The sequence below is a fragment of the Molossus molossus genome, unplaced genomic scaffold (assembly GCF_014108415.1).
Source record: "Molossus molossus isolate mMolMol1 unplaced genomic scaffold, mMolMol1.p scaffold_m16_p_7, whole genome shotgun sequence".
Classification (NCBI taxonomy): Eukaryota; Metazoa; Chordata; class Mammalia; order Chiroptera; family Molossidae; genus Molossus; species Molossus molossus.
The window spans coordinates 109953485-109978291 of NW_023425401.1; the positions used below are offsets into that span (position 1 = coordinate 109953485).

The 24807-nt window shown below is 47.7% G+C and overlaps 1 protein-coding gene across 4 annotated transcripts in view; it reads right to left on the reverse strand.

Moving 5' to 3' along the window:
* Window positions 1-24807, reverse strand: part of KMT2C (lysine methyltransferase 2C) — a 227140-nt gene that overhangs the window by 126642 nt on the left and 75691 nt on the right. For all 4 annotated transcript variants that reach the window (XM_036246300.1, XM_036246299.1, XM_036246298.1 and 1 more), the window contains exons 3-6: window positions 21417-21555; window positions 11772-11972; window positions 8501-8649; window positions 7437-7546 (exon numbers count right to left, since the gene is read on the reverse strand). In XM_036246300.1, the coding sequence (XP_036102193.1) occupies window positions 7437-7546; window positions 8501-8649; window positions 11772-11972; window positions 21417-21555 (599 nt within the window). The remainder of the gene's footprint in view (window positions 1-7436; window positions 7547-8500; window positions 8650-11771; window positions 11973-21416; window positions 21556-24807) is intronic.

Genomic DNA, 24807 nt, shown 5'->3' on the forward strand with positions numbered 1-24807 from the left:
GAGGGAACCAATCAATGTGTCCCTCTCATATCGATGTTTCTCTCCCCGTCTCCCCCCACCTCCCACTCCAGCTGAAGATATCTGAAAAAAATATCCTCGGGTGAAGATTTAAATGAATGAACGAACGCACATGGGCTAAACCAATTAAAAAGCAGCGCTTGTTAGTTAACTTTTTTAAAGCAAAACCAGTTCCTACAAGAAATGTGCATTAAATATAAAGTCACAAATGGGCTGAACGGAAGAGATGGAACAACATATGCCACATTTGCATTAGGCAGGAGGAAGCCGAAGTGGATATATTAATGTTAGACAAAGCAGATTTCTGAGTTCAATATGGGGTTTTTCTGTTCCAATCCAAAGTATCCTTATCAGTATTTTCCCTCTGATCAACGTTCTTTTATATAAACGCTGGGGCACGGTCACAACCTACGATGGGGAAAATTCGGTCCTGTACACTAGGAAGTACCTACTCCAGTCCTAGGGAGAGAAAGAGGTGGACGCGGAGACACGGTCCACTCCGGCACTGAGCCAAGGGTTAAGTGATCAGGCCCCAGACGATGTCCTCACACAGGCCTGCTTGGGAGCCGGCGCCTGGGAAGCTGGCCTCCGGGGGGTCCCACGGTTCCTTGAGCACAAGGGCAGCGTCCTGTACCTGGGCCAAGGGCGTAAACACCGGCTGCCCTCTGGTGCACGCAGGGGGCAGCGGGTGCTCCAGGCGGCCCCGCATGGGAGGGCGAGCACCTCAGGGAGCCCGCACCTCAGGGAGCCCGCACCTCGTTCCTTCAGAGTCTCTCATTGCCTTTGCCTCCTGAGATGCTTCCATATTCACCCTCCCACATCACAGCATAAGTCTCAGCCGGAACCACCGCTAGGAGCCCCGCGGGTCCTTCCTGGGAGCCTCCAGTCTGGAGACCGTCTTATGGACCCAGCACTAACACCGCCAATGTGTGCCTTTCCTCTTAAAAAAACTATGGGGGAAAATGAAGACGGCGTATTTTGATAATTTTTAAAAATTTACAAGTCCCTCGGATTACATTAAAAATAAAACTACCTATCAGACGTGAGTGATTAAACAGATACCTGCAAATCACCCACCGTAAAGACGCAGACCAATATTTTAAATCTTATTACACCTACTTTCAGTTGGTTAGAAGGGTGTGGGGACAGACTTTTACTGTCCTGTATACTCTTTTCAATTTTTTTAACCAAAATTACACTTTCATTACATTGTTTGCATCCTCAATGTGTACTGCCATCTAATTATAGAAAAGCTATTTGTGTTCTTTTGCAGTCTATGCCAAGAACCCCAAAGATACACCAAAATGCGCAGCTCTCCTCCCAGAACTAAGCTGCTTTTATACAAAGACACCTGTATAAAATCAGTATCATCCGATGGAATTTCAATATGGGTTTGTGCTGGGGGTGACGGCAGAGAAAACATAAGGAATGATCGATTCTAAGGGGGATAATAGAAGCAATTTTTGACTTTTTAAAATAGTGTATGCCACCCTATTTGACTCAGAATTCGTTTAAAGAACCGAAATACGTTAGAGGTTGACGAGTTATTTCTTTTGGGGGGGGGGGGGAGTGCAGGAAAGAGAAGCGTTAGGTCAATAAATGACCAAACGTGTGTAGCATGCAGAACTTAACTATCCCCTTGGTACTCCTCAAAATACCTAGATTTCCAAGATGCTGGCAGCACCCCCAGGGCTCCAAAGAGGAAATTAAGAGAAACCACCATGACCTTCCCTGAAATACAGGTCCATAGCGGCAGCGTATTCTTCCAGCTAGCAAAGATAAATAAAGTTCCCCCGAGAAAAACTAAAAAGCGGTGTGAGGGGAACTCCAGAAAAACCAAACTGCTTGATAAAGAATGCCATTTACAGGTGAGAAATTATGTTAAAGATATCAACTTCGGCCAGGCCGGTGTGGCTCAGTGGATGGAGTGTCGTCCCATGGACTGAGAGGTCCCGGTTTGATTCCTGGTCAGGGCACAGGCCAGGGTTACGGGCTCCATCCCCGGTGCGGGGCGTGCAGGAGGCCGCCGATCGACATTTCTTTCACATGGATGTTTCTATCTCTCTCTCAAAAAAAAAAAAAAAAAAAAATCAATGAAAAACTTTTTTTTAAGGTATTATCTTGAAAAGAGGAACGGTGTTATTAGTTACACCAGGATTTCTCAACTTCAGCGCTTGGCATTTGGAGCTGGATAATTCATTCTTTGTTGTGGGAGGCTGCCGTGGCATCCCAGGACGTTCAGCAGCAGCCACTAGGTGGCAGTAGCACCTCCCTCTCCATTCCCGCAAATGCCCTTTGGTCAGGCCAGTCATGCTTACATTCACCCCATAAATGGCTGTGTGTGTCCCAGGATTCAGATGCTCGAGTCAAAATGATAAGCCTAACCAGACAGTATCATGTGTGGGAGGCAGCCAATCAATGTGTCTCTCTCACGTTGAGATTTCTCTCTCTCCCCCTTCCTCCCACTCTATCTACAAATCAATGGAAAAATAACCTTGGGCCCTGGCCGGTTTGGCTCAGTGGTTGGAGCGTCAGCCTGCGGTACAGAGAGACCCGGATTCGGTTCCCGCTAAGGGCATGTACCTCGGTTGCAGTTTGTCCCCGGCCCTGGTTGGTCGTGCGGGTAGCAGCCACTCGATGTGTCCCTTCACATCGATGTTTCTCTCTCTCTCTTCCTCTCTCTCCCTCCCGCTCTATCTGAACAAAAAATGGAAAAATATCCTTGGGTGAGGATAAAAAAGAAAAGAAAAAAAGAAAAATAACCTTGGGTGAGGATTTAAAAAAAAAAAAGTATTTGCAATCAAGAGGAGAGAGTACTGCAACCCCTCCCTCCACCTGAGCTCTGTACCTTGTTCTCGTCCTTCGTCTTAGACGGAAAAGCCTTTTCATTTCCACCGTTGTCATAGGTTTGGGGGAGGGGAGCTCACAAAAATAGGGAGATCTAAACAGCAGTGCATCATTATCACAACTATTTTTCAATCCCAACTGACATTTAGCTGAAAATGTTCACTTTCTGTGATCACAAAGTATTTTATTTTTAACAAAAGGGTTTAAAAATATACCCAAACTCTTTACAATATTTTAAACAGATGGGGAAATTTCTCATCCACAGTACTTGTTAATCCTCGCAGGAGGTTATATTTCCATTGATTTTTAGAGAGTGAGAGGGAAGGAGAGAGGGAGAGAGAGAGAAACATTGGTGTGAGAGGGACACATTGATTGTGATCAAACCCACTACCCAGGTACATGCCCCCTTGACCAGAATCAAACCCAGGACCCTTCGGTCCCTGGGACACCACTCTAAATGCTGAGCCAAACTGGCCAGGGCCCGTGTCCATGATTTTTTGGAGACATCTGTGTTTGTTTTTACACACTTGCATTACTTCTGGCAATAAACTATCGATAAATATAGTCCCAAATATTTGTTTTTGAAATGCTCAACCCCTAGCACACTCATTTGAAAACTCATCATATTCTCATTGTTGATTTCACATTTGTCTCGAAGAGGCAGATGAAGTATCGTGACACATTCAGCCACATGTCATCCTAATGGAAGCCAACAGACTTAGAACATCTGTCTTCTGGTCAAATGAAAACGTATCCCAAGTTCAATAGCACTTTTACAGAACTCTGCCCCAGGGAACCTCTTGAGATAGTAAAGATTTTCATTGTCATCAACCCCCACCCCCGTCACTTAGGCAGCACTGTAAAGTTTACTCTGTTTTAGACATTTGGGGGGACAGCTGTAAACGCACAAACTTGTGTAAGATGAACCACACTGGGGGCCTCCTTTCATACTCTGGACTCTGGACTTCCTACCTGCACCTATGAATGAATGATTCCATGAACAATCTCTAGTGCCCTTCGCGGAGGCTCCAGATATTTATTGAGGAGAAACCGAAACAGAAAAAGGTCCTGTCAGAAGGGCACCGTGACGCTGGTGAGGCGAGAACCCAGAGACGGGCACACACAACGCGTGAGCTGCACTGCGTGAACAGGGACAATGGGGTGCTCATAGGTGCCTGAAGGAACTGAGGGAGCAAGCCACGCATGCATCTGAGAAGAAAATCCAAGAGAAAGGGAGGCAGTGCAGAGGCCCTGAGGTGGGTGCGTGTGTGGCGTGTGTGAGGAGGACCCCGCAGACACGCGTGGCTGCAGGCCGCAGAAGGGGCAGACTGCTGAGTGGTGTGTAGGAGCGCTGGTGTGGGGCAGAGGGCGCCGGGACCGGGCCTTGCTGGCGGTGGGGACCAGCTGTGACCCCCCAACGCTGCGGGAAGGCTCTGAGGAATGTCGGGGAGGAGTGAGGTGAGTGGCTGCACTGTTTGTTGATTTCTATCCATCTGGACTCATTTTATTCTGTGGATGAAACCTAATCTGGCCAATGTTTGCTGCTGCTGCAAGGACCTGTCAAGGGGCCCCCCCGGCTGGCTCCTGCGCTCTCAGGGGTGCCCACCTGTCTGAGCCCTCCCTACCCCCTGGCGCCTCATCCCGCATCTTCCCTGCGCCCAGAGCTACTCCCCTTATCCAGGAGAACCGAGTCTGCGCCCGAGGGGTGCTGCCGCCCCGGGGTCCCCGCTTCCGGCCTCCCGGTGGACAGGGCTGGGACGTGCGTGTGCGAGGCCGCCTCGTGGGCACCCGCACGGCACAGCGCCTGCCTGTCACCGTTACACACCACGAGTTCACGCTGCCCCCGATGCCACTGCACCCCACATTCACGCCAGGCCCTCCCCACACTGACGCGCCCAGCTCGTTATCCACCACGTATCACTTATCCGCTCGCGGACAGCACACGCGGACAGCAGCTTCAGGGCTGCTCACCCACACCCATGAGAAGCCACGGACCTGCTGGGTCAGCACCGGCCTGTGCAGGGCTCCCTGCCGTCGGCTGTGGTGCCCAGTCAGACCCTGTTCTGCAGTCGGGCAGGTGGCTCTGCTTGTCCCTGGCCCTCAAAGTGTGGACTGCGCTACTCCTTCTGGGGCCTCATATCCTAGGACAGCCGTCATTGCTTATTGCGGGGCCGGGGGGGTTGTGAACCATTCCCACTGCTCTAAGCCAGAGCTGCACAAAAATCTGTATCTGAGAATTGACTGCCACCCCTCGTGCCTGCTGTATCGGTCCATTCTGTCTTCTTTGCACCCCTTCCCCCCCACATCCCCGGGGAACCAAGCTCTGGTCCTGGTTCAGCCTTCCTGTATCCCTTTCCCAGAAGTGAGCACATGCATGTGCACTTCCTTGTATCTTCTTCTTTCCTGCACGAAGGCTTGCACACCATCAATGGTCTTTTGCATTTTGCAAATACCTATTGGAAACCACCCACATCAGCTTACAGAGCTGTACCTGGCTGAGTGGCCCCCCCCCCCGCCCCCATTTGCACCATATTCCACTGTGTGGACCAAACCAGAGTGTCTGCAACCATTCTACTCTCTGTGGTCATTTACACTGTCTCCAATATTTTGGAGATTAAACAACGGCACAACTATTCCAAGAGCACCAGCACTTTGATTACTGCAGGCATGTTTTCAGCATACTCCCAGAAGGGGCACAGGGAAGTGCAGACACAGCTTGTTGGGTAGCACCAAATTTCCCTCCAGAAAAGTGGTACCGATTTGCATTTCTACCCGCAAAGTACACGAGAGTGCCCATTTCCCACAGCCCCATCAACGAACGTGCGGCTGTGTTTAGACTCTTGTCAATGCAACAAAGTCTTCTTTTCTGAGGGAAGAACACATGCTAACTGGTCTACCTGTGCCTAGGTTACAATGGAGAAAAACAAAACAAACACAAACGATGTAGAGACGGCAGCAGACTGACACTGACTGAATGTAGTGAAAAAGGAAAGGTTCCCCTCTTGTCTCGTCTTCCCTCTACTCCCAGAACGCCGTGCGCGTTCTTCTTGCCAAAGCCCAGCCCCACACTAATGCCCAGATGGAGGGATCAGCGCGGGTCTCTCGTGGCCCTGACTCCTGTCTGGGGCGGGGCACAGCCTTGACCTCTGAACTCCATGTAAGTGTTAGTCCGTGTGCACTTAAAGAACAGGAACGGTACCTTCTGCCGAAATGGACAGGGCGGGGCAAGCTATCCCGGAACGACCCTCTCAGCAAACAGCTGACTCAGGTGTGTGCTCTTAGCTGCCTTCCTGTATCGGCATAAACACTGGAGAGGTCGTCTCGATCCCTTCTCTTCCAATCCAGCCCCGGAGAGTTCGCGTCAGCCTTCGCTCACGGCCTCTCCTGGTACACAGGCGGGCCTCGTTTCACGGGCTCCACGGATGCCCCGTTTTCTGCCAAGTGAAGGCAAGACCCTCCACCACGCGACTGCAACTCCCGATCGTGACATCTGCTTTGCTGCAGCGGTCTGGGGCCCACCCCACCACCACCTCCGCGACAGGCCTGCACTTCCCAATGCCATCAATAACCCAAGGCTACGTATGATTAGTTCCTAGAAGAAATAACCTTCACTGTCCGTCCGTCGCGATGTGGCCATCTACGTTCGTTCAGACAGTGGGAGGCGCTGTTACACGTCAGCACTGAAACTCTGATCACATGACAGGTGCTCAAGAGTAACGCTGCGCTTCCCCAACACGCTCTCCGACTTGACTCAGCCTGAGGTGAGAGTTATCATCCGTGCAAATCTGATCGCCGTGTATCTGGGTCAAGCTATGTTATAATAACTGAAGAAGTACACGAATCGACGTCCTGGTCTCAACTACACTTCTGAAAGTTTTAACTACACATTCGATCGATCAAAGGCCATACGAGTTCTATGGTCATAACTTCCCTTCTTAATATTCCTCCGGAAGGGCCGTTTCACTTCACCCAAATACACTTGCCAAAAACCAAAGGGGATCTGTAGGCAGCAGAGCCTTTTTGATTCACGGGGAGTGTTGCCGTTACGGGGGGAGGTGAATGTTCCATTTCTTTCTCTGCTGGTTTCGCAGTGAAAGGTGGCAGGCTAGGGCCGGGATGTTGCTAGGCACAGTGCCCGAAAGATGCATCGAACTGCCAACTTAGCTGAAAATAAACACTTTAATCAATCTTTAAAATATCAAACAGGGCTGGTCCACCTTGTGGGACCAAAGACCTGTCAACTCTCGTCTCCTGTAAGTTAAATCATCATCAAGTGGTCTTGTCTTAAAAAGTAACCACAGGGATGTATAAGTAGAGTCAGTAACTCACATTTCTAAAAATTTCAATTTCTGATTTAAATGGAAAACGTTTATTTTAGAAAGTGACATTTACTGCATAACGTAACACGACGTCCTGGTGGTTTGCACAAACTCTCGGACACAAACTGACGATTTCCTGTCCGGGGGGGTTTTGCATCATCACGATCATCGAATAAAGAACTCTCCCAAGCGGGCCTGTACGCTGACCGCGGGAAAGGTGACACAGTGTCTGCGTCTGCTTCTCCTACTTACTTCTGTGCTCCCTGAGACGACAGCTTTGTCCACGCTCACCGACAGCGGCCCCTCCACCTGGCACACTCCCAGCGACCACTCCACGCAGCGGTGATGGGCCCAGCAGGTGCCTGAGGGTCAAGTGAAAGGAGCCAATGGAAAACGTTAGCTGCATTAACGCCAGAAGGAAAGATGCAGCACCCCCAAACCCACTCTAAGCAGCCCGTCTCAAACTGTGGTCCAGCACCCTCTGGGAGCTCGTCAGAAACGCAACATCTCAGACCACAGCCAAGACCCCCGGAATCACAACAGCGGTGGAGCCAGAAAGCTGTCTCAACAAGCCCTCCGGGTGAGTCTGACCAACCCAATGATCGAGAATCACTGAATGAGTAATTATGGCTCCAACAACAACAAATTAGTTTTGAGTCATTTTACTGAAATATGACCAGAAGATATTTTATTTGGAATCTAACACATAAAATACAAAGGACATTATTTAGTACTGTGTTTATGGCAAACAGGCTACAACATACACCTCTACTCTGCTCTGTCCCGCACCCAGAGCCTACGTCGGTCATGAGGGACAGCCCGGTCGTTACATTCTCCGTCCCAGGGCCTGGAACCACCATCAGTACGCAGGGCACCGTGGGGTGAAATGTACTCAGAGCCCCGCAGCGCCATCTCCTGAGTGTGCGCTGCTCCTGTTCTAGGGGGAAACCCACATGACTACGAACCACGGGCCTTCAGCCCACAGCAGGACAGACCACACTGCCTCACGGGTCCTGCTAAAGTGTTCTGTCTTCAACTGTCAGATCACCGTGGCATCGCTGTCTACACAACACTAAATGCAGATATTGACAAAAGCACCCAGGCCCGGCGTTAGCCTGTGCAGGCGCTAAATAAATTAGCTCAACGTAATTAGACAGTTTGTTTTACCTAAGCAGGCACACTTAACAATGGCATTCTTTACAATGTGATTGTAATTATTTCTAGAGGAAAAGGCATTTACTATGAAGTTGGTAATTCACTGGAATTAAGAGGCCTCCAGACTCAAGAGGTAGCTGTGACTGCAGACCGGCTCCTACCTGTAGGGTCAAATAAGGCTTGGACATCAACGGCATCGGGAAGGCCGACCAGACTGAGTTCATCCCATAACTGACCAGCCTGGTCGTCGGAAGGGGTCTGTGTGCTCACACTCACACGGGACACTGTGTTCTGCTGAGGAGACCGTTCTCTGGGGAAATAAAACAAAATCGATGCGGAAGGGGTAACAGAAAATGTTTCATTTCACACCAACTTAGTGCCAGGTCATTTTTAACTTACTAGGCATAAAATGTCATAAAACAACGTTTAGAACACATCTAGTACGACTCACCGTGCAGTCTAAAACTGGACTGCTACCTTGTAGCTGGTAAGCAACAACAAAAAAGTCTCCGAATCGGTAAAAAGTACAAAAATTACAGTCGCAAAAACATAAAATGAAAATTACCGCTGCAAATTTACTTCGCTATTCCGTAATTTCTTTACAAATTAGCTCTCTGATATTCTAATCAGGGACCACAGTCTATTGCATACAACGAGGACTCTCTCTGGCCTTAAACGCCTCTAAAACCCAAGGCGGTCGAATCAGAAATGTTCACTTGCTTTGGCAGAGGTGAGGACTAACTACCACGCAGAACTGGTTCGGTCTGTACACAGAGGTTATTTCCCAGGGAACGGAGACGCACAGTGAGAGGCAGTGGAGCAGGAGGTCAGCGGGGGCTGGAGGTGGGGGGCCGGCTGCCGGTGCCCCACCATCACGACAGCTGGCCTGCGGCAGGACACCGCGGGCACTCTCAACCGAGACTGCACCTCACAAGTCGGAAGTGAACAAGCAAACGCGAAATCGCCACCGGGAGGCTGGGGACGAGGGGCTTCAGCGTGACAGCGAAGCCACAGCACACAGATGAACAGTGGTCGAGGTCTGCAGCAGGCGGGAGAGTCCGGACCCTGGAGGCCCTGACACGTCCGGTATTAACCACCGTAAGCGATGCCTGCTATTGTGTTTACACATGAGACATGGGCAACCAGATGACCGGCAGCAAAGCTTGAGTCTTCTCCTGATATCACAGTGTTTGACCCATTATCATGCTGGATTACACCGCTACTGAATATAGCCCATAACTCACTGCATGTCTATCTGCTGGGTATTTATCATGATTCCTGTTAAGAGAAAATCAGCACAATGACCAGGGCACTAAACTTTTTATACCTGGAATCACTAATAGAAAAAAAGTATTAACATACGTCAACAAGTACATTTAAATATCAAACCATACGAAAATAGTGAAAATTTTTTACGTTCAGCATCAGGAATGCAGAGCCTTAACTTTTTTTCTTGGAACCTTCAGCATGCTATGCTATCTTTAAATTCTCATTTTTATAAATGTCCACAGTAAAATAAACTCTTTCCTGTAAATATAAAATCCATTCCTACAAATACACTCTTCATTATTAATCATTATTATTTTAATGGGGGGAAAACTAACAGTCCATCCATAAAGACTATTGTACCATTTTATCGTATTTCTTCTGCGCCAGCATTTGATGGGTGGGGATGGGCATAAAACCCAATGGAATGGCTAACCAGTCTATACCAACCAGTTCCTAACCAGCAGCTTAATCAACGTCCCCCTCAGGTCTGGCGACGGGTGTGCCAGACACACCACGTCCACAGATGCTGAGGCCAACCCTGAGGGTGAAGCACCCTCCTCAGGAAAGAACATTAGGAGAAGCCAGCTGACATGCACAGCCCAAAATTATCAGTCTAAACAAAAGGAAAGAAGAAAAAACCCTTGATTATCTATTCTTATATTTAACAAACCAAGAAGAACAAACTATTTTAAAACCTTTTACAAATTAAAAAGAAAAAAATTAGCTGTGTATCTGGTTTATAGCCCATTAGTAACATATTCTGTAAATATTTAAAACCATTACCAAGCTAAATTAATTGTTTACCCCTAAATGATTTCCAAATTTTATAAATGTGCTTTGTTCCTAAGGTCCATTAACTGGTTTATTATCGTTGCTTAATAACTTGGTAAACACTAAGTGTGTATAAAGACTTTCATTAAACCAAGGCTATTTTTATATAATTATCATCTTAGCTCATAAAGGTTTTCACTAAAAATTAACTTAGCTTATAAAATAAGTTATTGAGGCCCAACTGTATTTCCCAGAACAGGTGTTTATATAATTGCCATTATTCAAAGCAGAACATGAAGATGTAAGATATGACCTGGTCCAGTGCATAAATGTGCTAATTATCAATGGACATTGTAAGTCTGCCAAACTTTTAATATATTAGGATGAGACCGTGCATTTTATCAAAGAGGTACCACTCACGTAGAGGATCTAGCTACGGTCTTTAAAACAACAAGGCTGCAAAGACAGGCCTTCTGAACTTCCTTAAAATGTTCCCCCTTAAATTCTTTACAAAGATTCTCTCTGGTGATTGTTTCATTTCCTACTTCAGGTCTTCAAGGCCTTGGCGGCAGCCCAAAAGAAGGAGCCAATCAAATAAGTACAACACAACAATGCCTTCTACTTGCTTCTGGACAGAGGCCAGACAAGCACTGGGGTGGTTACATCATCACCCTCCGGGCTGCGCTCTGAGCCTTCCAAGCTAAATTAATCTTCCGCTTTCCCGTGGACCTCAGGAAACTTCGGCTCCCTCCACCACCAAAGCCAAGTCCACAGATTCAGATGGCCTTGAACCAAAACTCTACAACACGTAAAGAGATTTTTAACTCGGAGAGCAAGCATAGCAGACAAGAGTTTTGGGTAACCAGACTGTCCATGAATACAAACACACATATATACTCATACAAAGATCTTATTCTTCGTTTAAAAAAAAAAAGCATCTTCTTTAACTCGGCATAGAATTACTACTGAGAATGCAGGCAAGCCCACACTGTGCTGTGGCGACAGTTTGCAAGGCAGCCGGACGTTCTCGAACCGTACAATCAATCGCTAAAGGGCACAGAAAGGACGCGAGTGAAAAACTTGGTTTTGCTGTTCTCGTCATATTCTTACCAGGAAAGACTTCATTAGTCTTTGTTATCCTCTTTCCATTTATGCTACGTTCTGGAAAGCTCTCTTCCCTGCGTTAACTTTGGTGACACACTGATTTTTGTGAATGTACCACTAAGATCGCAAACTCTTTAAAAACAAGAGAGGAGGTTGGAGAGGGGCTCGTGGGTTCGTGGTGAGCCAGGAGCGCTGGGTCGCCCACCGTTGGCACTCGGGCGGCGTGACCACACGCTCGGGTCCCGCACCTGCTCGGGCCTCGCGCGCGCCCGGGGAGCGGGGTCGTACCTTCTCTGTCCTCTCTGTCTCCGCGGCGCGGAGGCCGGCGTCTTCTCACAGGTGCCGTTGCTGTTGCCGTCAGCGTCCTTCCTGCTCGAAGGCTGGTTTTTCCTCGGCAGGATAAATCCGGGCGTCCCTCTGAATTGTTTTAAGTCTCCTTGTCCCAAGGAACTTTTTTCACCACAGTAACAAAAAGCGCAGAGCTGTTCACTGGTAGAAATGAAAGCGGGGGAAACAGAGGAGGAGAGAGCGGGTTAACTTTTTAAAGTGACAAAAGTGGGTGCCTGCGCGTGAAAATTAAATGTGTTTTCAGTGTGCGCTAAGCTTGTAAATAGGTCTGCAGCATAAGAACAATGAAGTTGGATAACACTTCTCCATTGGCAATTCTACTTTTCCACAGCATGACTTAAAAAAAGGCAATAGAAATAGTAAACATACCAAATCAAAAAAAGTATCGTCTATACTTAGCGACACAATTTTCTTTTCAATCTGATTCAAGAAATGCAAATGATCAAAAAGAATAAAGACAGCAGAGCTAAGACTGGGGAAGAAGGCAGGGTCATGGCCACACGGTGACGTACAGCTCTGTCAGACAAGTGACGACCAAGTTGTATTTCCCACCCGGTGGAACGCCCTCTGTGCACGACAGGACCGCACACAAACACGCGCAGAGAGATGTAGATACGGGAGGTGAGGGTTACTGGGCTGGGCAGTTAGTGAAGGGAGGAGTGAAAGGGTTGGAACGGAATGGAGAGGGTGAAGGGTGGAGCAGGGTTGGGAGAGCAGAGAAACTGTTTCACGGGATACACTGTATCGGCAGAGACCTGACCTTATGCGTTTAGCAAAACAATGCCACACAAAGAATGAGCCCTAGTGTAAACTAGGGACTTTGGTTAATAATACTGTATCAAATCAGATGTGTGGGTTGTAACAAAAGGCACCACACTCAAGCACAATGCTAACAATAAGGGAAACTGAGGCAGGAGAAGGTTGGCAATGAGAACCCTCTGTATCGTCTGCTTGGTTTTTCTATAAACTTAAAATTGTTTTAAACGATAAAAACTATTAATTTTTTTCAAGAAACTTTTAAAAGTGAAAGGACAAAAATAACCTATACTTATGGAACATATGCTTAATGAGGGACGTTGGGAAGACAAAATGAAAAGGACCACTTCTCTTGGATGTGTTTCTTTCCGCAACACATTTACAGGGGCTGCACCCCAATCTTTCTCCCCAGACATCAAAGTTCCCACCACTACCTCTGCCTTACCTACCCCGTGAGCTTCATAATGTCCTGCACTAACAGGTGATAGAAATAACCTATAATCTTTTTGTAGGTAATTTTTTTATATCTGAAGATCAAATTGGCTTTATCAAGCGATTCATGAATTGAGCAGCTTCCCTCCTAGCAACTAGAAGTCTCGACAATTGTTTGAACTTAAATTCATCTCTCTCAACTAATTTCCTTTTCTGAAAGTTGCCTATTTACATTTTTCCATTATTACCTATTTCAACTGAATGATAAATGTGTTGCCCATTGACTGACACGCACACACACACACACACACACACACTAAATGTAGTCTATTTTCAGAAAGGTCAAATAGGGGGGAAAAGTGTTTCTTGCTTTAAAGGTTCTAACGAGTAGCCTTTGCCAATATTGTATTATTTTCTAATTCTCTTGTCTGTAATTTTCTCTATGCCATTAGGTTGGCACTCTCTCCGTGTACCGTTGCTGGCTTGCTTCTCCCCTAGAAGCATCAGCTACGAGCAGCAACAATCAGACTGACACCAGCCTTATCAACAACACTAAGTACAACATCACTGATCAGAAAACCAAGCGATACTTTTAAGGTATTGATAGAAAATAGCTTAACCTTCCCTCTTATATCCAAAACCATCCCTCAAATGGGAGGTGGCCTACAATGATCCCTACCTTGTGAGACCTCAGACGTTCCACCACACAACAGGCCCCCAGGGAGGTCTTTGTAGAGAAGGACTCAAGTCACTGACGCTTTAGGACAGGTTGTAGGAGAAGCAGAGGTAAGGACAAACGCCTCAGAGTACGTTCCCGACTTTGGGGGGCCCGGAGAGCTCAGGGCAGCTCCCGCCCTCGCAATCTACAGAGCCACCTTCAGCGCAGCGGGCTGCCCGAGGGGCAGGCCAGCACCGCACCTGCAGCCCGAGGGGGCTCTTCTGGAGGACGGGAAGCAAGCGCTCGCTTCACGGGGAAAGAGGGCACTGTGGGGCGGACAGGCAGGGTCAGAAGAATTCAGCAAGAAAACTTAACCTGCACAAGACGGAGTGTGAGAGGGGGTGAGAGCAGGTGACCACACCAAATGTCCCTGACCAACAGGCACAGGGAATCTGTCCGGGGACCAGCCCAGGTGCCCGTGCGCACGGGAAAGCGTCCTGGGGACGTGCCAGCCAGGTACCCCCCTGGGGAGGGGAGCAGCAGCAGTGGGGGAGACACGACGACCCGCCCAGACGTCCTGGGGAACACAAGCCTCAGGCTTGTGGGAGACCAGCAGAGCCACCACGCTGCTCGGTGATGACCTCGGGTGCAGGAGGAGGAGTCGGGGACGAGGAGCACAGAACACCCTGGACCAGGCCGGGTAGGTCTCCTGCAGCTGGGACCACGCGGGGCCACCGGGAACACCGGCCCCTGAGACCGGGCACGGGGCCTGCCGAAGAGCCGGTGCCAGCAGGACAAGCAGCGCCCCCCAGGCCGCTCCCCGGCGGGACTCGCACACACCGCCAGTGGGAACATAAAAGGGCACAGAGCACCGGAAAACACGGGGGTTTTCCTTTAAAATTACCTCTCCCCAGGCACCTACCCAAGTGAAAATAAAAACCCTATGTTCGCACTGAACCTAGGAGCATTTACACACGTTTTATTCATGACTGCCCCCAACTGGAAACTACTCACTGCGAAATGTGTGGGAAACTGTGGTAGGCACCTCCATAAACAGAACCCTGCTCGGCCATGAAAAGGAAACGCCTCCCTGGCCAGTCTGGCTCAGCGGTTAGAGCCCCGGCCTGTGGACCCAACAGTCTCAGGTTCAATTGCAGACAAGGGCACGTACCTTGGTTGCGGTTTGGGCCCTGGCCCTGGTTGGGTCATGCAGGAGGCAGCCAGTTGATGTGTTCCTCTCACATCGATGTTTCTCTCTCCCCCCGCCCCACCACACTCTAGCTGAAGATAAATGGAAAATATCCTCAGGTGAGGATATAAAGAAAACAAAAAACAAAAAAAAACTACAACATACACAATTACACAGAGAAGCCACAAACGCATCATGGCGCTGAGAAAAAGGCTAGATTCTTCCTGGCTCCTCTCACATGATAGCACTGCAAAGCCCAACTACGGGGACAGCAAACAGGCAAGTGGTTGCCGGGGGCAGAAGCCGGGTAGGGTCGCCCACAATGGGCACATCCTATTTTTGGGTGTGACGGCCCCGTTCTTGGTCTTCTGGTGTAGTGGCCCTGTGACCGTCTAGAACCGTCAAACTCACTCAACGGCACGTAAATTGAACTTTCATTTCATAAATGGGGGGTGGGAGGGGGAGGTTGGGAACCAAGACAAAGAAATTATGTATCTAAAATAACCAGAAAATTAAATGCTAGAAGACAGATTGTAAAGAGGTATGAAAATATGATAAAGCACAGGCCAAAAAAAAAAACTTGAAGTTTGAAATTCTTTCAAAATTCAATTTCATAAAGAATCATCAGGTCTTCCCTGGCCGGTTTGGCTCAGAGGTAGGAGCGTCCACCTGTGGTCCGGAGAGACCCGGGTTCGGTTCACGCTAAAGGCACGTACCTCGGTTGCAGTTTGTCCCCGGCCCTGGTTGGTCGTGCGGGTGGCAGCCACTCGATGTGTCCCTTTCACATCGATGTTTCTCTCTCTCTCTTCCTCTCTCTCCCTCCCACTCTATCTGTACAAAAAATGGAAAAATGTCCTCGAGTGAGGATAAAAAAAAAAGAATCATCAGGTCTGAGCCTGAAGTTAAGGGAAACCATTTTTTTTTTTTAACTTTTTAATTGATTTATTTTTGTTACAGATGTTTCTACTTTTTTCCCAATGATTCCCCATCCCCCCGACGCTGTCCCCAGCTTTGTTGTCCGTGTCCATTGGTTATGCATACATGCATATAAGTTCTGTGGTTTCTCTCTTTCTTCCCCACTTCCCTCTCTTCTGAGGGATGTCGGTCTGTACCCTACTTCCACGTCTCTGGGTCTACCCTGTTCCTCAGACTGTTATGTTCATTATATTCCACAAAAGAAGTAAATTCATGTGATATTTGCCTTTCTCTGCTTGGATTGTTTAGCTTAGGATAATACTCTCCAGGTCCCTTCATGTGGTCTCAAAGGATAAAAGATATTTCTTACCGCTGCATAGTACTCCATTGTGTATATGTACCACAGCTTTTCTATCCATTCGTCTAATGATGGACACTTGGGCTGTTTCCAGATCTTAGCTATTGTAAATAGTGCTGCTACGAACGTGGGGGTACATATATTCCTTCTGATGGGTGTTTCAGGCTTCTTACGGTATATTCCTAGAAGTGGGATCACTGGGTCAAATAGAAGTTCCAGTTTTAATTTTTTGAGGTAACACCATATTGTTTTCCATAGTGGCTGCAGCAGTCTGCATTCCCACCAGCAGTGTACTAGAGTCCCCTTTTCTCCACACCCTTGCCAACACTTGTTGTTTGATGATCTGTTGATAGCGGCCATTCTGACAGGTGTGAGGTGGTACCTCATTGTTGTTTTAATTTGCATCTCTCTGATGATTAGTGATGTTGAGCATTTCTTCATGTTTCTTGGTCATTTGTATGTCCTGTTTGGAGAGGTGTCTAATTAGCTCCTCTGCCCATTTTTTAATTGGGTTCTATGTCTTCCCTTTTGTTGAGTTGTATGAGCACTCTTATCTATTTATTTTGGAAACGAACCCCTTATCTGATATATCATTGGCAATTATGCTCTCCCATACAGTGGGTTGCCTTTCTATTTTGGTGGTTGTTTCTTTTGCTGTGCAGAAGCTTTTGAGTTTGATATAGTCCCATGTGTTCATTTTCTCCTTTGTTTCTGTTGCCTTGGGTGATGTATCAGTGAAAATTCTGCTGCGTATGATGTCTGAAATTTTGTTGCCTACCTTTTCTTCTAGGATTTTTATAAATTCACCAGGCACATTTAAATCTTTTCTCCATTTTGAGTTTATTCTTGTGTAGGGTGTAAGTTGATGGTCTAGTTTCATTTTTCTGCAAGTAGCTGTCCAATTTTCCCAGCACCATTTATTAAAGAGGCTGTCCTTACTCCACTGTATGTTCTTGCCTCCTTTGTCACATATTGAGCATAATGTCTTGGGTCAATTTCTGGGTTCTCTGTTCTGTTCCCCTGATGTATATGCCTGTTCTTGTGCCAGTACCAGGCTGTTTTGATTACAGTGGCTTTGTAGTATAACCTAATATCTGGCATTGTGATCCCACCTACTTTGACCTTCTTTTTCAAGATTGCTGTGGCTATTCGGGGTCTTTTTTGGTTCCATATGAACTTTTGAAGTATCTGTTCTAGTTCTGTGAAAAAAGGCGTTGGTATTTTGATGGGGATTGCATTGAATCTATAGATTGCTTTGTGTAGTATGGACATTTTAATGATGTTAATTCTTCCAACCTATGAACAAGGTGTGTGTTTCCACTTTTTTATATCTTCCCCTATTTCTTTTTTCAATGTCCTGTAGCTTTCTGCAAATAGGTCCTTTACTTCTTTGGCTAAATTTATCCTCTAGGTATCTTAATTTTTTTTCCACAATGGTAAATGGGACTTTTTTTAGTTTCTCTCTGTGAGTTCATCATTGGTGTATAAAAATGCCAATTCCTTGACGTTAATTTTGTATCCTGCTACTTTGCCAAATTCACTTATTAAGTCTAGTAGATTTTTGATGGAGTCTTTAGGGTTTTCTATGTATAATATCATGTCATCTGTGAATAATGACAGTTTCACTTCCTCCTTTCCAATTTGGATCCCTTTTATTTTTTCTTCATGTCTGATTGCTGTGACTAAGACTTCCGGTACTATGTTAAATAAGAGTGGCGAAAGTGGACATCCCTGTCTTGTTCCCGTTCTTAAGGGGAATGTTTTAGTTTCTGCCCACTGAGTATGATGTTGGCTGTAGGTCTTTCATATATGGCCTTTATTATGCCGAGATATGATCCCTCTATTCCCACACTGCTGAGCGTTTTTATCAGAAATGAATGCTGGATTTTGTCGACTACTTTTTCAGCGCCTATTAATATGATCATGTGGTTTTTATCTTTCATTTTGTTTATGTGGTGTATCACATTTATTGATTTGTGACTATTGTACCAGCCTTGCATCCCTGGGATGAATCCCACTTGGTCATGGTGAATAATTTTTTTGATGTATTGCTGGATCCAATTTGCTAGTGTTTTGTTAAGGATTTTGGCATCTATGTTCATCAGGGATATTGGCCTGTAGTTTTCTTTCTTTGTAGTGTCTTTTTCTGGTTTTGGAATTAGAATTATGCTGGCCTCATAAAACAAGTTTAGAAATCTTCCTTCTTCTTGAATTTTTTGGAATAGCTTGAGGAGAATGGGTGTTTGTTCTTCTTTGAATGTTTGGTAAAACTCCCCTGTGAAGCCATCTGGGCGTGGGCTTTTGTTTGCTGGGAGAGTCTTGACTACATCTTCAATTTCTTCTGTTGTTATTGGCCTGTTCAAGTTTTCTATCTCTTCCCAGTTCAGTTTTAGGAGACTGTGAATTTCTAGAAATTTGTCCATTTTGCTCAGATTGTCAAATTTGTTCAGAATATTTGTTAACAATCCTTTGTATTTCTGTGGTATCAGTTATTTTTTCTCCTCTTTCATTTCTGATTTTGTGTATTTGGGTTCTTTTTGTTGTTCTTGTTGTTCAGATAGAGTGGGAGGGAGAGAGAGGACGAGACAGAGAGAGAAACATTGACGTGAGAGAGACACATTGAGTGGCTGCCTCCCACAAGACCCAACCAGGGCGGGGAACAAACTGCAACCAAGGTACATGCCCTTAGCGGGAACCGAACCCGGGTCTCTCTAGACCACAAGCCAACGCTCTAACCGCTGAGCCAAACCAGCCAGGGCTCTTTGCTTCTTGGTGAGTCTAGCTAAAGGTCCGTCAATCTTGTTTATCTTGTTGAAAAACCAGCTCTTTGTTTCATTGATCCTTTGAATTGTTTTTTTGGTTTCTATGTTGTGTATTTCTGCTCTGATCTTTACTATTTCCTTCCTTCTACTTGCTCTGGGGTTTTCTTTTTGTTTGCTTTCTAGTTCTTTAAATTGTGAGGTTAAATAGTCAATTAGAAATTTTTCTTATTTCTTGAGGTAGGCCTGCAGTGCTATGAATGTCCCTCTCAGAACTGCTTTTGCTGCACTCCATAGATTTTGTGTTGTTGTGTGTTCATTTTCATTGGTTTCCAGGGCGTTTTTAATTTCTTCCTTGATCTCCTCGGTGACCCGTTCATTGTTTAATAAGATGCTATTTAGCCTAAGGGAAACCATCTTAAAAACAAAATATAATGTATAATCAATGGGAAAACATGACCAAGACAATGGAATGCAGAAGAAAAGCACTGCCTTCATAGAACGCACAAGCCAGCAGGAGAGACCGGCAAATGAGCAGCTGGGAAATAATCAGTGTTACCGAGAACAGCAAAGCAGGATTAGTGGGTAAAGTGTGGGGGGGGCGGGGGGAGACACATGTAGAAAACAGTGCAATAAGAACACCCGTATAGCCCTGGTCAGTTTGGCTCAGCAGTTAGAGCTTCGGCCCTCGGACCGGAGAGTTCTGGGTTCAGTTCCCACTGAGAGCACATACCTCGTTTGCAGTTTGTCCCCAACCCCAACCGGGGTCGTGTGGTTGGCAGCCACTCACTGTGTCTCTCTCACGTTGATGTTTCTCTCTCTCTCTTTCTCCCTCTCTCCCTCCAGCTCTATCTGAAGATAAATGCAAAAATGTCCTCGGGTGAGGATAAAAAAAATAAATTAATATAAAAACAGCACCCGTATACCCTTAACTCAAACTCACATTGCTTGTTCTCTTTTTTCCTGAGACAACTAAGTTGAAGCACAGGAACTTCGGAAGAGACAGGTATTGTACGCAGGGTGTTATGGGGGGCCTCTCGGGGAGGCAAGCCACACGACAGGGCCTGCAGAAAGAAACGTGACCCACGCGTGCTGGGAGCGGCAGGAAGCCATGTGACAGGGGCACAGGAAGTAACAAATGAAGGCAGACAGGCAGCCAGGCTCGGATCATAACCCACAGACCATGATATGGATGGGAATATAATTTAAGTATTTAAATATAAAAGCCACTGCCCAGCCAGTGTGGCTCAGTGGTTGAGCGTTGACCCATGCACCCAGAGGTTGCCAGTTCGATGCACCGTCAGGGCACATGCCCAGGTTGTGGGCCTGATTCCCAGTGAGGGGCGTGCAGGAGGCAGCCAGTCGATGTTCTCTCTCATTGATGTTTTTATCTCTCTCCCTCTCCCTTCCTCTCTCTCTCTCTCTGATATATCAGTATGGGCTAAGTAAATAAATAAGAATGTGAAAGCCACGCTGGAGATCTGGGCGCAGGCCTGATGGGTTCGGAACGCGTCTCTGCAGCTGTGCTGAAAACATCTGGGCTGTGGACAGTGTGAGAAGCAGCTGCAGAGAAACTCGTGAACAGGCTATCGCGCCTCCTAAACACAGCTGGGGCTCGAACCAAGATGGGGGAAGTTCAGAGGGGAAGGATTGGCTCGGGGTGTCTCCCAACACTGGGCTCCAGGACTGAGGGTACGAGGCACGAGGCAAGACGGAGATCGACGGTTAACTCGAAAGCTTTGGCCTGAGCAACAGGGCGAACACCGGTATGAGTTACTGGAAGGGAGAACTCTGGGGAGGGGCGTGTCAGAACCAGAGTGATTTGGGGTATTCTCGCACATTCGAGGAGACGCCAAGCAGACCGGATTGGGAGTGTGGGGTTCAGGGGGAATCGGCCTGGGAGGGAAGTGTCGGGTTCCTTGGCGCACAGGTGGGGACTGAGCGAGCCTTCCGGGGAGCGAGCAGAGGTCAAGCAGACAGCTGAGGTCTTCGACCCGAGGACCCCAGGGTCATCAAGGCGGGAGTCCCCAGGGAAGCCAGACAAGGACACGAAGAGGGGGGGGTGTGGCCAAACCAAGAGAAAGGAGACATTCCTAAAAGAGGGGAGCATTCACCGCTGGGTGACTTCAGAGTTCTATTCGGGGCTTTGAAACACAGTCAAAAAACTAAAAGGCTTCAACGCTGAATGATACTCCGTTAGGTTATAACATCCTGTATTTCTTTTTTCAAGAATAAAGAGAAGGTTGGTTACAAGAGAACACGCTTAAGTGTACAGGTAACCATCAAATCCACCCTCATCCCGAAAGCTGGTCACACCTGTTCTGGTCTGAGAGGCCACGCTGAGGATCGCTCACCTGCGCCCACAGACATCCCTCCCCCAACTCCACACAGGTGTCAGCCTCAAGCCTGAAGCTACTAAGTAATAAAACTCCATCGCGATTTGCGTCCCGGGCTGCACCCTCTGAATGCTCTCCGCAGTGAGCCCGTCACCCCCGACCCCGCTGGAGCATCCTCTGACCTGATTTTGGCTTCCACACCCACGGAGACCGGGGAGCTCGCCGCCTCTTCCGACAGGGAGCGCTGCAGGGCCGGGGGCCGCTGGCTGCCGTCCGCCTCCGCCTCCGCATCCTCCTCCGCAGACTGCTCTTTGACCTCTGCTGCATGGCCAACGAGAAGAGAGCGTCATTGTCGCATTTCCACTCATCTCTGGCGAATTTATCTTAAAACACGTGTTGGGGGAAAAGAGGGACACAGGTGACGATGCTTCGCTAACAGGGAAAGTTCATGTGCATGAGGGATGGCATCGGTCATACTTCTTCTCTAGTGCGACATGATCGTCGCATCATGGAAACACGGCATGCTTTTCCGGTCCTCAAGTCACCCTCCACTCTGAGGAGGCTCCTCCTGGCAGTCACGGTTAAAACCAGTATGTTCAGGTCTATAGGAGTGCGTCTACACCACACACGCGTTGCAACGCGACTCATCAAAAAATATTTCTTCGCAATGTACAAATTGAGATGATAAATGTAAAACAGTCCGTATGCCCTGTAATTGTCAGCCACCCCGAAAGCCGCAGGGCTGAAAAGAACCCACCTTCATGCCAGCACCCTTTCAACCACCCTCAAGACTGCACCCCGAACCCCTCACGAGTGCCTTCTAAGGCCACGTAACCGCTGAGAGGCTTTTCAAACACGATCACCCCGAGTACCTTTCTTCTCTGTAAACGGAAGACTTTTCTCCTGGATTCTGGACAGTACTGAGCATCACCTCTCCACCTGCCTGCGGGTGCAGGTCCGCGTTCTTGGCTCGGTCCTTCCTAACTTCACTTAGACTTTTCTGCACCGCCCCTCCCCCACACATGTCATAGTCCCTCAAGCTCCTCCTCTCTGTCTGTCCTCCTTTTACCACCAAATTTCACGAAATGGGACTTGGGACTGAGTGCACCATGCTCCCAGCCCAGCCAGCGGCCCCTCCACCACGGACGGCTGCAGAAGCAACACTCTGGAGACCTCTCGCAATCTTCAAGCGATCCGGAAATTCACCGGACACCGAGGGCTACCTCCTCCTCGGCGAGATGACCTCCTGCCTTGTAAGCAGGGAGATGCACCAGATGTCCGCAGGCTCTGGCGTCATAAAGACCTGTCCTGGTACCAGCTCTACCAACTACTAACTCGACAACCTTCGGTACAAGCGCCCTCTCTCAGCCTCGTAAGCTTGCTTGTAAGTTAGAAGAGGTTCTAACCTCTGTCCCTTCTGCCGGTTCTGTTAGACCTTGAAATCTCGTAGGTCCCGCCGGCGCTCTTCTGTGAGGAACGCGATTGTTATCCTGCTCTCGAGAGTCTCCTCTGGACTTCGACTTTCTTAAATCGGCACCTCTAGCCCTGACTCCTCTCCTGAGTGCCGGACCCGACTTACCATCCAGCCGCCGGGACAATGACCCTCGCATGGAACCTCGCTCTCATTTCTCAATCAGCACCTCCTGTGGACGCCCCCACTTTTGTGACTATCAAAGTCTTCCAGATTCAAAATGAATCTTAGGGAAGTATTTTGACAAATGAATAATCTGGAGAACTGTTGCCTGCCTGGCCAGTGTGCTCAGTAGTTAGAGCATCAGCCCACGAACCTAAAGGTCTTGGGTTCAATTCCTGGTCAAGGACAAGTACCTGGGTTGCAGGTTCAATCCCCAGCCCCGGTCAGGGTTGTTTGGGATATGACTGATTGATGTGTCTCTCTCACATCTATGTTTCTCTCTCTCTCTCTTCCTCCCTCATTTCCATTCTATCTAAAAATCAATGGGAAAATATCCTCAGGTGAGGATTAGCAAAAAAAATAAATAAATAAAAGGAGACTACAAATAATTGTAAATACTGTCAAATCATAAAGCTAATGATGAAATGAGGCATCAAACAGATGGTTTTGGTTTTCCTATTTAAAATAACATGTTTCTGCCCTGGCCGGTTTGGCTCAGCGGTTAGAGCATCGGCCTGCGGACCAGAGTGTCCTGGGTTCGGTTCCTGCTAGGGGCATGTACCAAAAAAAAAAAAAAAGAATAATGTTTGAAAAGTTTCCAAATGTAATAAAAACTATAAAAATTTAAAAAAATAAAAATAAAAATAAAATAAAATAACATGTTTCTTTTAAAAACTGAAATTGAAAAGTTAGCCATAAATTAAGTTCTTATGGGGCCTATCAATCATGGTGTCTGACCCTGGCCAGTTTGGTTCAGCAACTGGAACATCAGCCCATGGACCAATGAGTCGTGGGTTCGATTCCAGTCAAGGGCACGTACCTCAGTGGCGGTTTGTCCCCGGCCCTGGTCGGGTCGTGCAGGAGGCAACCAGTTGATGTATCTCTTTCATGTCGATGTTTCTCTCTCTCTTTCTCCCACCCCCATCCTCCCTCCCACTCTATCTGAAGATAAAATGGAAAAATATCCTCAGATGAGAATTTAAAAAAAGCAATCATGGTGTCTGTCCTGCCTACCCCTAGACACAAAAGGGACATAGCTGAAACCAAATCTACAAATACAACATACATTTGCATCAAAAATTATAAAAAGATTTGCAATGTTTACTACGTTAACTTTTTTTTGTTTCTATACAACAAGAGTCCACCCCGCGGACAAAATGAAAGTCTATGCCACAGATGGACAGAAAGTCCCGATAATCTGTATGTACCCCCCAAGCTACTCAGAGCCAGAGTGGGCAAGGAGCTCCGCAGATGAGCAGGGCACACAACCCTCTGGGGAAATGGACAGACCCATACTCTCTCATGTATTCAACTCTTAAGTCGGCCACATCACTGAGCAGCTGTGGACTGTATTTCCCAGGGTTTTGGCAGCTGAGCCTGGCAACTTCTCACCAACAGAAAATGACCGGAAGTGACCACACAGCTTCTACCTCCCCTGGAAGGACTCAGCTATGCCCCCCTTTCTATGCACACGGACGCATCAGCCACCTGCTGCAGCAGTGCAAGTGACAGCGACACGCTGGGGGCACAGAGAGTCACGGGACGGAAGGAGCCTGGGTCCCCAGACCACCACTCGGAGCAGGGACGCCCCGTCAGCCGGGGCCTCTCGCTCACAGATCTGTTCCACGGGAGAAGGCCTGCTTTGTTTAAGTCGCGGCTGCACTTTGGGTCTCTGTTACGGCAGTTCAACCCTAAGTAACACAGACATGGGGTCAGGGGGGGGAAATGCCACAACAAAAGTGTGAAATAGGCGGGTCGGTGACCAGGTGACGGGGTCGGTGATTCTGGAGATTGGAAATCAAATGACCCTGTGATGTCATATCAAAATATGTGCTAGACCTCTGAGCTGCCACGCCGTGGACAGCACGTATCTGGCTGTCCGCAGCCCACCGGTAGGAGTGCGCCCCTGAACCCCACCCTGGCTGGTGCCTGGAGCAGGT